An 11,773-nucleotide genomic window follows, 5' to 3' on the forward strand; every position below is an offset into this window, starting at 1 on the left:
CCAAGCTAGCTTCACCTGCCCTCTCACTTTCAATGAGTGAAATTTACTGAGCCTGTTGGGAGTGAATTCCTTTTTTAAATCTCCAAGACAGTGGTGAGGGGTAACAGAGGAATTCAGGGTGGAGGGGGGGTTACATCGGGGGATCAGCTATTAGTCCGTTTGCAATGGGGACAGACAGGCTGACAGATGAGGTTAGATAGGAATCAACATGGACTATGATGTTTGCAGATGACATTGTGATTTGTAGTGAGAGCAGGGAGCGGGTGGAGGAGAAGCTAGAGAGGTGGATGTTTGCCCTAGAAAGAAGAAGAATGAAGGTGAGCTGCAGCAAAACAGAGAACATCTGTGTGAATGAGAGGGAGGACTTGTTACAGGGAGAAGAGATAAAGAAGGTGGAGGATTGGAAGTATCTATGGTCAACAGTCCAGAGTAATGGAGAGTGTGGAAAAGAAGTGAATAAGTGAGTCTAGGCAGGTTGGAATGAGTGGAGGAAAGGGTCAAGTGGGATGTGTGATAGAAGAGTTTCAGCTCAAATGAAAGGAAAGGTGTAGAAAACTGTGGTGAGACCAGCTGTGTTGTTCTGCCTAGAGGCAGCGGCACTGAGGAAAAGACAGGAAGCAGAGCTGGAGGTAGCAGAGATGCTGAGGTTCTCTTTGGGAGTGACCAGGATGGATCAGGGATGAGGACATCAGAGGGACGGCTTTAGAGATAAAGTCAGAGAGGCCAGACTGAGATTGTTTGGACATGAATACAGGGAAGGCAATGATTATAAGAAGGATGCAGAGTCTAGAGCTGCCAGGCAAGAGGAAAACCAAAGACCATGTTTATGAAGGCAGTGAATGGAGATGTTATTGTCATTTTCTCCTGTGACCCATGTTTTTCCCTTATAGTGACAATGGACAAAGATAATGTACATCTAAAAAAGAAGTTAAATGCTTAAATGTTCTATATCACTGCACTGGCTTCTTTAAAACAAACTTTTGCTTCATCATCTGGAAAAAAACAAGCACTAATAGGGGTACTTTCACTCTGAACTGATGACGAGGTCTGTGCCGGCTCAATTGTTACCGTGACAAAGCGCCGTACTACATATCAAACAGTCCACTTTTTGTGAAAAAAGGATTTAAACCAAAAAAAAATAACAAGAATAAAGTATTAAAAATAGAGGGGAAATCAAATTTTATTTTGTAAGTGACCATGGTAAAAGTGGGATAATGGCCATCGCCAAAGCAACCGTCCACCGCTTCATGACAGACGGTTTTGGCTTCTGCATCGTCTGTTGATTTCTGATAATGGACACCTCTCAGCCATTATCCCTAATGTAAGTCCCTGCCCAAATCATTTGACCAACTCACAACTTAAAAACTTAGTAGTTTTAATTCCTAAAATGCAGAGATGATCTGGGTTTTGCTGAAAACAGAAAATAAGCAAAGTAACAGAAAGACACACCAAAGGTAATAAGCCACCATTTTATATTTTGTCTTTTTCTACAAACCTCAAATGTCATAGCATCACACTTTCATTTACTCCTGTCCAAACCAAGAAATTGATAGATATATTATTTTTTAATACACCTCACTATTTCAGCATAATCACAGAGGAAAGATGCATTCAAGCCTTTCCCTGGCAGCTAGTTGGCAGGTTATTTAACTACCGGTAAGTGGCATTTATCATAATCTTAAGATTTCAGGAACTTGTTTTTAAGTGTGTCTTCTCTCTTTCCTACTTTTGCGTTATGCTTTATGACTGCCAATGCATCGGCACTGCAGGCACCCATTATGGCCTTCATGACTGCTGTGCTTTCAACTTTTCTGTGACAAGGATCACATCATGACATCATTTAGTGACTTCTTTTTGTAAGGCCTGGTTAATGCTCATTGAGTAAATTCGATGTTTTATTACCAGAAATATGCGACTGATAAATATTGGTGGGGGGGGGGTAACAAAATTATTAACGTATTAATTTTATTTTTAGATCTTTTACACAAAAAATTGCCTAGAGACATTAATGCCAGAATTACAATCTTGTTGTTAAATATATTTATCAGTTTAGCTTTTGAGAACAGCACTTCTCCTGTTCATTACTAACCTTCTAAGATTGATTTATGAGGAATGCTTCTTCCTCACATTGGTTAGCCCCCGCCCACAGTGAGAATGCTCTGGTTCAAATCCAGGCTGAGACCTTTCTGTGTGGAGTTTGCATGTTCGCCTCATGCCTGTGTGGGTAACTCCAGCTTCCTCACGCAGTCCAAAGATATGTCTCATAGGTTCATTGGTTACTCTAAGTTTCCTTAGGTGTGTGTGTGTCTGTGCGTGCGTGTGTGTTTGTGTGTGTGTGTGTGTGTGTGTGTGGCGACCTGTCCTTTGCCCATCAGTAGCCTGGACAGGCTCCATCAACCCTGCAACCCTGAAAGGGACATGGCTGGTTAAGAAGATGGATAGATGCTTTCTTCCTCTGTTTTGCTCTCTGCAGTTGGCTTTTCCAATCCTGGATAGTTTGGGCCTTTATCTGTAAAAAACCTGACTAGAATCGGTGATCAGCATTGATTAGAGTCTTACAAAGCTTACTAGAATAAAGGCAAAGTTGTGATTAAAGTGAATCATTCATAGAATTGCATTCCAGGAGCTAATATGAATTCTGTTTTGAGATTTTCATAGGCCCAAATGTGCTTAAGAAACTAAATGCCCATGTATTCATTAATAAATATAGGAGTACATTCATTTATCTTCTAAACCATATGTTTCCTTTCGGGGTCACTGGGCTGCTGGAGCCTATCCCGGCCTCTCGTGGGCGAAGACAGGGAACAGGTTGCCAGTCTGTTGTAGGGCCACAATCACACACCCATGCACTCACATTCACACCTATGGGCAATTTAGAGTCACCAATTGACCTATGAGGCATGTTTTTGGACGGTGGGAGGAAGCCGGAGACCCTGGAGTAAACACACGCATGCACGGTGAGAACATGCCAACTCCACACAGAAAGGTCCCCTGTTGGTGTTCTGTTCCAGGTCCTCCGGGGGCCTTCTCGCTGTGAGGCGCTAACCACTGCACCACCGTGCAGCTGAAATATAAATAAATATAAGAGTTGTGTCATAAACTTCTCATATTACAGCTTGAAACGTGCTTCAAACTGTTGGAAACAGGACACTTTGGGCATTGTTGAGCAGTAAAAGCCATGAAAGATAAAGTAATGTTACTTTACTTTGAACTGTCAAAGTCAACACATGACCGATTTGAAAGAAGTCAAGAATCTGGGAAGCATTAGGGTTACTTACGGAAAGATCTAATTTGTAAATGTCTGAGAACATCATCAAAATGTTAAAGTGCAAATGGGACTGAGACAAAATTGTACATAGCACAAAACTTTAAGGACGATTGGGTTTATTTATTTGTGGTTAGGATACTTGTTGGAAATAAATCTGTTTATTACACTTTAAATGAACATGAATTTTTGGGATATATACAGCAAATATGAGTTTGCTAGTTACTCCCATGAATATTTGCTAACTATTTTCTGCTGACACAAAAGAGGAAAGTTTGGGCGTTTGCAGTCTGTTCCAGCTTGTTGGGGCAGAGCCATCGGGCCTATTGTCCCGCAAACCTTGACTGCCAATCTGTGGGAAATAACCTACGACATCTAAGTGTAGACAGGGTGAAGACATGGGCTTCTTGGGACCAGCTCTGTTAAACTGGCTCCACCTGAAGATCTTGGCCGACAGCTGCCTTATAGAATGTGATAGAATGTGACTAATGTGAATAGAATAGAATCGAATAGAATGGTATTTTGTCATTGTGTAGATCAAATAAAATCCTACTCCTACAATTACAACTTGTGAAACGTTTACAGAAGCACATAAAAAAGGGATTACAAAAGGAACTAAGCACTTTGTGTTATGTTCTACACAAAAAGTCCTATATCAATAAAGTTTGATTTTATTTGGTTTGATTTGATGGCATAATTGTGATAGCAGCATTAAAATAAACAATGCTTTAGGATTCTGGTATATATTATTGAACATGACACAATAAAAATATCTTTTCAGTGTACTTTTTTCTATCATTGTGCACATACTTCAATTATGATTTGGAAAAAGGGATTGCTGGTGTTGGATTTGCTTGGTTTGTCATCATCAGAAATGGACATCCCTAATAGACTTGTGTCAGGCCTACATGTTGTTCTTCTCTCATGTCCGTTCAACGAAAAAAAAAACTTCTATAACAGGATTTTTTGATATTTTAAAGTATTTTTGCTGCCTTTGTTTGCATGGAAATTGTTGGGATTTTCACACATTTTGAATTACCGTTTGACAGATCACATTCTTGTCTTTTTCCTGCCTACATTTTTACAGCCAACACTCTGATCTGTCCCTAATTAGGTTACAAGCTAGAAATCTTTGCCCAGGGGGAAACATGTGACCAGGCAAAAATAGCTCCACTCTCTCCCTCTGGAAACTAACCAGAATGCAGAAATAGTGCTTTCTATTAGGCAAGATGAACCGTCTGTGTTCCAGTTTGTGATGCCCTCAGCATCTTCACCAAATACTCCATTGCAGCCATTTCTGATGCTGGTAGGAGACAGGTCATGGCTATGACTGGGAAGTTTATTTTTATAAATCGTTCATGCTTATTTTTCAGTTTATCAATAACCCCTTAAAATCAAGGTTAATCTGAAAAAATGCCATGACTGTAATGTTTGTTTACTTAACGCAGCCCGGTGAACCTTTTTTATTTATTTATTTTTTTATTTTACAATATAACCTGCAATATACATGTATATTTGACATAAGAGTTAAAAGGCAGATTGGTAATTTTAAAGACAAGTAAAGTTCACGTAAACTGCCGTTCCCAGAGTTCTTTGCGTTTGGTTGCTACGGTAACCCGTGACGTCAGTACTCCCAAGCTCGGGCCGTGTCTTGGTCCGGTGTGATTGGAAGGAAAACCCGTGCACTGCCTTCACTTCCACGGGCTCAAAGAATCAGCTGCACCTTGGTACGCCGACATCTGTCAGCACCCAGGTAGGATAAGATTTATAGATTTCAAACAAAACTTTTTAGCTATTATTTTATATAATCGTGTGATTCATATTCCGAGTTTCTATTAAAAAAGCTTGATAGTTTCAACTTCCCGGTGGAGTTCCGTGTAGCGATTCAGGCAAACTAAAGAACAATGGCTAGCTTGGCTAACATAACCGTTTGGGATGTGTCTAATGGCTGGTTTGAAAGAAAACCGGGCTGATTGTAAGATGAAGGCGTGCCACTGTCGTAAAGAGAAGCCCCAGCACGACTAGCTACTACCTTTAAGTCAGTTGAACCGCTTTTATGTTTGTTGAGTCTGAGTACAGAGGAAAATCACAAACGTAGCGTTTGGTCCCATTAAGACTGCTGCAACTGAGATTACCGTCAAAATACTGTAAATGCTCTTTCGTGGAAACGTAGCGCAGTTGTGAAGTGATTTGACACGTTAGTTAATTGGCGTTTTAACTTGTAATGCATAAACTGAGGAAAATTGAAATCCTCAAAACCAAAAGGGCCGCTTGCCAAGTCAAACGGTGCACCCCATTTTCAGGGTGTGGCGTTACGTAAGCGCGCTTACATTAGAACAGAATGGCAAAAGTTTCAGAAAAAAACAGAATAACTTCTAGCTGTTTTTTCAAAAACTGTCTGGACTCCTATTTCAGGAAATAGTTGGCGCCATAATGAAAACTAGTCCTGAGGGCCTAGCTTAATAGCTGTCGCTTTTTCGACATTTTTTCATCGAAGCGCACCTCCATAAGTAGCACTTTCGAGTTATTTTAAAGGCTGTTCTGTCAGAAGTATCTTTTTGTTGCGTCCAAATGGGTGTTTTCGTTCAGTTTCCGCTAAATTAAGGCGAGCCGCAGGTAGACGGATGGGTGTGGTGAGAGTGAGAAGAGGGGCACGCTCGTGCGGAGGTTAGCATGCTATGCTAGCTCAGGTATGACTGCTGCACTGCACACTGACTGTCTGAAACATGTTAGAACTAACACGCCCATGCATCTCAAGAGGAATTCAAATTCTATTTAAACACTTTTAACGTTTTACCAGCTTTTCATAAACACGTTTTTTTTGTGTAGGAATTGTTACCACACCTGGAAGTTATTTTTGTCATCACATCTGGTTGAGTTTAATTAAAATTTCTTATAAAAACAAAGATGAGCCAATTTTAGATACTTTAGAGCAAAAAATAACTTAATTATGTGTGTTTAGTTAGCTTTTGCACTTATTGTAGCTCTGAAGTATAATTGGGTGTACACATTTTAGTTGCATGATGCATAGGTGTAGTTTTTTTTTTGATAAATGTGTAGCAAAACTTGTCAAACTTTTCTCCTCTGATTTCCATCCCACTTTTTCATGTCGCATTCTTTAGAAAACAGTCATCATGAGTGAGGCACCTCAGAAAGATCTGGTACAAAAGGCCAAGCTTGCCGAGCAGGCTGAGCGCTACGACGACATGGCCACTGCCATGAAAACGGTGACGGAGGACAGCGAGCAGCTCTCAAACGAGGAGCGCAACTTGCTGTCAGTGGCTTACAAGAACGTGGTTGGTGCCCGTCGCTCGTCCTGGCGTGTGGTTTCCAGCATCGAGCAGAAAGCTGAAGGCAGTGATAGAAAGAAGGCCATGGCCCAGGAGTACCGGGAGAAGATTGAGCAAGAACTCAAAGACATCTGCAATGATGTTCTGGTGAGAGTTTTCTGTTTTAATTTCATTGTTTTATTTTTCGCAACTTTTTTTTCCCCACATTCCTAAAGTACTTTTTCCCCTCCATGTTAAGTCATAGGTATGCAGGTTAAATTACAATAACAAATATTTTCTGTCTAGTGCATAAAAGAAAAGTTTTTGATCTGTTTTTGTTCAAAAATGTAGAAATGAAAAACACGCATGAATAAAAAATGTTTTGTACATTGATGCAAATAACCCAACTGCATTTTAGGAATGAGTGGTGACCTGTGGATAAACCTGGTTAAGCTGCAGTGACTCAGTCATGCCTCACAGGAAACACAACTTTCTGATAAATAAAGGCTCTGTATTTCTACTTTCAGTCAATCTAGTTAAGATGGAAAGCCTCAGTGCCTTGCACTACATCCCACAAAGTACCTGGTCATCTGATTTAGTAATAAATGACTTTTCATAATGGCTTTGCTAACGTCTGCAGGTAAGATGCCAGAAAGTGCCTCTACCCCAAAGAGCCATTCTTTAAGTTATACACAAAGGAGAACTTTGTAGATTTTTGGTTGACTTTGAGGTTTTAACTAGAAAAGATTACAATCATAAAAAGTTCCAATACATTTTAGTGATTTATTTAGATGTTTTAAAATGTGCTTAAGTATTGGTGCTTGTAGGTGATTTAGTAACCCTGCAGAAATGACTTTAAACTAGAGACTCCTTAAATGTTATCTGTACTCCTCCAACAGAGACAAAATTGTATAACTTATTTTAAAAGTGACGTTTAAAGTTATAATGTAAATCAGTTTCTTTTTTAGTAGTTTAATCATTGATTTTTCTTTATGATTGCAGCATATGACATTCCTATTCATAGATAATCAGTTCAGCTATGGGGTTGTTCACACTTAGAGTATTATACATCGTCTGATGACTCAAAGTATTAATCCTATAATGAGCATCAAGCTCTCTGCATAACTGATCTCCACTTCAGCCAACAATACAAGTGGTTGTGAAGCGACCAGATAAATATTAAAGGGTAAATCTGCTGAAAAATAACTTGTTTTTAATTTCAATCAGTACAAATTATGGGTTTGTATTTCTCCTGAAAAGATGCTGTCAGAAATATCCAGTTAAGAATGGAAACGAGTATAAACACAATCGCATTCTTTCATTCTCCTCAGTGACTGACTGTGGTGTGGGGTGCTTTGTTTCTGTCCTTGCAGGCATGAACTTTTTACTGCAGTGGTGCTTTGGCGTGAATGGAGGCAGTCTTTCCAGATAGATTCAGAAACAATGTTTTGACATTTCAGCCAGATATTTTAGTGGGGGGAGGCAATTCAGATCAGAGACTGGTCTTTTAGAGCTTTTTCAGATTTGTAACAGAATCACTGACTCAATATTGTTAGAATTTTAGCCTTACCGACAGTTTTAACCCAGTGTAGTTCTCTGTAGCTTTAAAGTTTATGCGGTCAAACTGGAATCCAACAGCCCCCTTCATTAGTTCTGTATATTGCATTGGTTGTAGTCTCCTTTTTAGCTGTGCCCTTGCCAGTGGCCCAGTTCTAGATTCAGATCCCAGCGGGCTTCCCCGGTCACATCCATCACAGCAGTTTAGGAGCATTCAGCAAATGCGAGCAGTTCAAAATCCTTTTGTTCATTTTATTTAAAAAACAAACAAACAGGGTTTTGTTTTACAGTCAAGAAATCTTTAAACTGCCTGATGTTTAACCCGGTCGTGGCTGCTCGTTGGCATGGAAACCTCATGATAACAGAGTTAAGTCACAGAAATCAATAATTCACTTAAAATTGAGCATTGATGCATCAGTGGAGGTTTTGTTCCACCACTTTTGTTCTACAGAGAGCATCCACACATTAGAGTCATGGAAACTCCTAAAACATCAAACTCTTTGCAGTTACCTCGCTCAGATCCAGGCTCGTCTTTCAGCTACTGTTCAGACGACAGACGCTATGAAGTGTTGTAATGACCCCAGTGCCCTACTTCCTCGTTAGAGGTCAACAGTCTGATGTTCTACGCTCGGTCCCATCACCCCTTCATGATCCTCTCATCCATCCTTACTCTACTGTCCCCACCTCCTCCCCCATGCTGTCCACACAGACCCACTCCCCTTCAGTGGTCCCTGAAGCATCTGTGAAGGAGCTCAGCCAAACTGTTGGGCTGAAGCCCAGCGGCAGCTGGAAATCAACAGCTACACTGCTCAGACCTACAAAGAAACCGCGCCTTGAAATGCTGATTACCAGTTGGACATAAGCTCCGCCCCTGCAGTGAATGTGGCTGGCGTTTGTTGTAGCACATGAAAATACATGTCATTAATGCAACTCTGTTCTGTTTTTCTCTTGTAACCACAGGGATTGTTGGACAAGTTCCTCATTCCTAAAGCTTCTACAGCAGAGAGCAAAGTCTTTTATTTGAAAATGAAAGGGGATTACTACCGCTACCTGGCTGAAGTGGCCTCCAAGGAGGACAAGAAAGGTACTTCCCTTACTTTGAGATGTTTCAAATAAGCTCAGTTTTCCTGTTTCTGTTCATCTTGATATCAAAAAGACAGAATCTGAAAATGAGATGATTACCCAGCCAGGCCCCCCTTTCATCTGCTAAAAATGGTTTGGGATTTCAGAGATGGTAAGAGGCTAACAGAAGCCCAGAAGCAGCTGATTTTCCTTTGGAGCTGAGGTCTTTACACTCGTATATTAAAGAATTCATGTTTGTAATCACAAAAACAATTTCCTGAAGCCAGTGGTATAAAGTCTGTCCTTTTTAACATTTAAGAATTTCTGTTAGTTTTTACTGGAAGATCTAATTGTTGAAAGTTATCAGCCTTTCATTTTCAAGATTGTACTAATAATGACTGAACACAAACCGTATCGTCAGTCTGTGTAGAATTCGAGAATGCAAGAAATAACAGTAGTTCAATGAGCAGTTAGTTGAGAAATAATCTAGATTTTTAGCCAGCAACACCCCCCCCCCCCAATGTTCTTGACAACTTGAATCAAGTGTGGGATAATTTGTATTTGTCCTTCGTATCAGATTAGAGGTTGCCTTGAGTTTGAATCTGTTTGTGGATCAAACATCTGCAAATCCGACTCTTCATGTTTCAGTAATTCCTCTGTTACAAAGAAAACAGTCATTTTAGTCATTGTTACTTCATCTTCTTAGCTTTTCCTACGTGAAGTCCAGGGTGGGGGCACGGTGCCTTTAGAGGTGGTCCTTTGTGTTCCTTAGTCAGAATCCCGGTTGTTCAGTTGCCAGCTCCAGTCTGGACTAATGGACACGTTGCCTCTGCCCTTAAAAACAACAATTCATTGGAGATGCCCTGCTACCTTTTGTCAACATTCAGAGTTCTTCTAACCCTCTTCTTTTACATTCTCAGGAATTATCGGAGATTCGCAGGCGGCTTACAAAGAGGCCTTTGAAATCAGCAAAATGGAGATGCAGCCCACTCACCCCATCAGGCTCGGTCTCGCCCTCAACTATTCCGTCTTCTTTTACGAGATCCTGAACTCACCGGAAGAAGCTTGCCAGCTGGCCAAACAGGTGAGTCTGCAGCCTTTTTGCAAAGAGTTCTCCGGTCAAAAGAATGTTAATCCATACTGGTAACTTGGATGCAGGGTGGTGACGACACTTAAACAGAGTGAAGCAAAAAAGCCTTTTTTTTAATTGATACAAATGTCTTTTCAAACTTTTAGGCTTTTGATGACGCCATTGCAGAGCTGGACACTCTGAGTGAAGAATCGTACAAAGACAGCACACTAATTATGCAGCTTTTGAGAGACAACTTGACGGTACGTTTGCACACGCTATACATGCAGTAGATGAGAGATCATTTCAGAATTCGGTTCACATCTGTTGCACATGGTCAGTAGCAGAAATGCTAGAAACAGTTTCTTCATGAAGTAGATGTGAACAGAATTCTGTTATCTACTGCACATGGTCAGTACCAGAAATGTCAGGCAAGATTACACTCAGAATATATTGCAGAGGGATTTCTTAGTCGTCAGTTTCTTTAGCCTGGATATTTGTGTTCTTCTCCATCTGAGCTTCATGCTTTCACTTGTCTTTCAGCTGTGGACATCTGATAACCAGACTGAAGGAGACGACGCAGAAGAGGCCAGAGATTGAGCCAGACCGTTGTTGTCATTCCTGTCTGCCTGCCATCTCAGGTCATCTTCACCACGATCATCTTCACTTCGACCACTTCATTTTTGACATCAGACTGTCTGTTTTTTCTATCAAGGGGAGCAGCTTTCTCCCCCCTTTCAGTTTAGTCTTCTGTAGGAACTGGGAGCAGTGGGAGGGGTAGAGGGGGGAGGTTTCTACTGGGTGTAGCAGGACGGGTTCACATGAATGCACGGATGCTTGGCTGTTAATCTGTTTCTGAATATTAAGTTCTAATGGTGTTACATTAATAAGGTGCTGGGTGAACAGTTTTTCCACTCATGAAGCATGTAGCAAGTTGAGATTTTTAAGGATAAGTCATTTAGATCTGATTTATACTCGACTAACGAACAGCACTGTTTAGGTAAACCGCTTTTTGAGGAGGCATTGAATTCTCTCAGAAACGGCGTGCTCCTCAACCAAACAGAATGGCGCCCCAGGTCAATACGGTGGTGGTGGTGTTCTGCTGGAAATGAAGGGCAAATCTTAGAAAGGTTGCATTCCATTTACTGTTAGCTGTTCAACCTGCTTCTTCTTTGTGTTTTATTTCTGGAGGGAGGGGTTGCTTTTGTATTTCTATGTATCTATTTTGAGGTATGGAATATTTGAAGAACAAAGAGCACACAACCCCATATTGTTGCTGTTTTGTATAAACGCCTCATTAAAAAACATCCATCGTAGTTTGCTGCTTACTCCAACGGTTTTCTGCATTTTGTTTTTCCTCTTTTTATATCCATGTTTTCCTTAGAGCTTCGGTAAGGATTTGATTTTGAAGAAGCAAAGAGGTTTTTTTTGTGGGCGGGTTAGCTTTGTTTGTCTTTGGCATTTTCATACCGAACACCAAATCATAGCCGTTATTTGGGAGGAAATGTCTTCTTTCATGTAAGTGGAATAAAAAATAAAGTAAAAACGTTG

General features: G+C 40.6%; 1 protein-coding gene across 1 annotated transcript; it reads left to right on the forward strand.

Moving 5' to 3' along the window:
* The first annotated feature begins 4,865 nt into the window (after positions 1-4,865).
* Positions 4,866-11,773, forward strand: LOC101163516 (14-3-3 protein zeta). Its single transcript, XM_004077616.2, has 6 exons — positions 4,866-5,018; positions 6,388-6,702; positions 9,052-9,175; positions 10,074-10,237; positions 10,390-10,485; positions 10,766-11,773. The coding sequence occupies exons 2-6, from the start codon at positions 6,400-6,402 to the stop codon at positions 10,820-10,822; spliced, it is 744 nt and encodes a 247-aa protein (XP_004077664.1). The 5' UTR covers positions 4,866-5,018; positions 6,388-6,399; the 3' UTR covers positions 10,823-11,773.

Source organism: Oryzias latipes, chromosome 16 (assembly GCF_002234675.1).
Source record: "Oryzias latipes chromosome 16, ASM223467v1".
NCBI lineage: Eukaryota > Metazoa > Chordata > Actinopteri > Beloniformes > Adrianichthyidae > Oryzias > Oryzias latipes.